Source organism: Microtus ochrogaster, linkage group LG5 (assembly GCF_000317375.1).
Source record: "Microtus ochrogaster isolate Prairie Vole_2 linkage group LG5, MicOch1.0, whole genome shotgun sequence".
NCBI classification, from domain to species: domain Eukaryota; kingdom Metazoa; phylum Chordata; class Mammalia; order Rodentia; family Cricetidae; genus Microtus; species Microtus ochrogaster.
This window is the reverse complement of record NC_022031.1, coordinates 40,158,117-40,159,946: the sequence shown is the minus strand read 5'-3', so window position 1 is coordinate 40,159,946 and position 1,830 is coordinate 40,158,117. Positions and strand designations below refer to the sequence as shown.

Genomic DNA, 1,830 nt, shown 5'->3' with positions numbered 1-1,830 from the left:
CTTGTAGACCAGGCTGGTCTCGAACTCACAGAGATCTGCCTGCCTCTGCCTCCCGAGTGCTGGGATTAAAGGCGTGCACCACCACCGCCCGGCTGTCTGTCCAATTCTTAGGTATCTGTTATGTCTCAACTCATACCACTTGCTGTGAGAAGCCTGCCCTAACTCTCCTCATCCACAGATAATGCCCACTGTGCCCAGGACACTTCCTCTATTGTACATTTTACAGAATTTCTTAGTGTTGTTTTGTCTGTCTTCTCTGGTACCAAGCAAAGGTCATATCTGCCTGGTATATCACTGGAGCCTGGGATTTTTTTTCTTTTGGTTTTTTGAGACAGGGTTTCTCTGTGAAGTCTTGGCTGTTCTGGAACTCAATCTGTAGACCTGGCTGACCTCAAACTCAGAAAGTTAATCTGCCTGCCTCTAGGATTAAAAGCATGCACCACCACCACCCAGTGTGGAGCCTGGGATCTTGATTGCATGTAACTATCATTTACCAAATACTCATAACTCAGTTGGAGGCCACTTGCCTAGCATGTGTGTGGCCATAGATTCGATCCTAGCATTGCAAAAAAGAAAACAAACGAACAAAACCACTATTGAGAATCAACTGTGTGTAGCCCTTGTTTCAGGAACTGGGTATGGGGTGACAAAGGAAACAGATGGCAGCTCTGCTCTGGGGAATTGACAGTTTATAAGGCAGTGCATGGAAATAACTGAAAGCATATGCAGACAAACAAAACTACCCAGTTATCTGCATGAGGCGATGGGAGGATTGTGTGGGCTCTTGAAGTCATGTGATCGTGGTAGACTTCAGGGTGATGCAGAATCCAGAACCTGAGCAGTAGAAGGAGTCCAGAGAAACAGCTCCGTGTGCGGGGCTACCTGTGCAGACAGACTTTCACACCTAAGCGGGACTGCTCGTAGGATGGAGTGTGCAAGCGAGGGGTGGCAATAGGGTAGGAGAGGCAGGAAAGGCTATCACACAGGGAAGTGTCCTGGTTCCTAGAACCAGGTCTGCCTTGTCACTGTGCTGAGGCAGCAGTATTTTTGGTTTTTTTGTTTTTGTTTTGTTTTTCGAGACAGGGTTTCTCTGTGGCTTTGGAGACTGTCGTGTGGAACTAGCTCTTGTAGACCAGGATGGCCTCGAACTCACAGAGATCCGCCTGCCTCTGCCCCCCAAGTGCTGGGATTAAAGGCGTGCGCCACCACCACCTGGTTTGAGGCAACAGTGTTTAGGACCACCTTCCTTTCGTGAGACTCTGCTACCAAGTCCTAGGAGAGGAGGTAGCTCCCAGGGATAGGGCAGGCCTAGGCTGAGGACTAGCATATGGGAATGGGGGGAGGTTTTCCTCATCTGTCTCAAGGCTGCAGGGTAGAGTGAGTGGAGACACTGGAGTGTACAAGAGGAACACAGACTTTGTCCTTGGGAAAGGGGGTGAGTTCCTGAAACACCAGTGGGTAAGTTTCAGGGTGCTGACTGCTGGCAGCATAGGTGTGCATGCCCTGCTCTGGGGAGGGTTGGGAGTGCTTTCTTTTAACTGTCCTTGCCATCATGGCCTGTCCTGGAGGTGGCTCTGGGGTTCTGACCTTTCCACATCTCCCCATAGAAAATGTCATCCGTGAGAACCAATGGGGAGGGGTAGACATCCGCCGTGGCGGCGTCCCGGTCCTCAGGAGCAACCTCATCTGCTTTGGCTACTCGGACGGTGTGGTCGTGGGTGATGAAGGCAAAGGACTGATAGAGGGAAACACCATCTATGGTGAGGAGGGTGTTCCTGTCCCGTGTCTGCAGGAGGCCCAGGTCTGATAGAGGGAAACACCATCTATGGT

The 1,830-nt window shown here is 50.8% G+C and overlaps 1 protein-coding gene across 2 annotated transcripts in view; it reads left to right on the top strand.

The window, feature by feature from the left end:
• Fbxo10 (F-box protein 10) overlaps positions 1–1,830 on the top strand; it is a 63,040-nt gene that overhangs the window by 50,122 nt on the left and 11,088 nt on the right. For both annotated transcript variants that reach the window (XM_005362121.3, XM_026786669.1), the window contains exon 7: positions 1,608–1,760. In XM_005362121.3, coding sequence (XP_005362178.1) covers positions 1,608–1,760 — 153 coding nt within the window. The remainder of the gene's footprint in view (positions 1–1,607; positions 1,761–1,830) is intronic.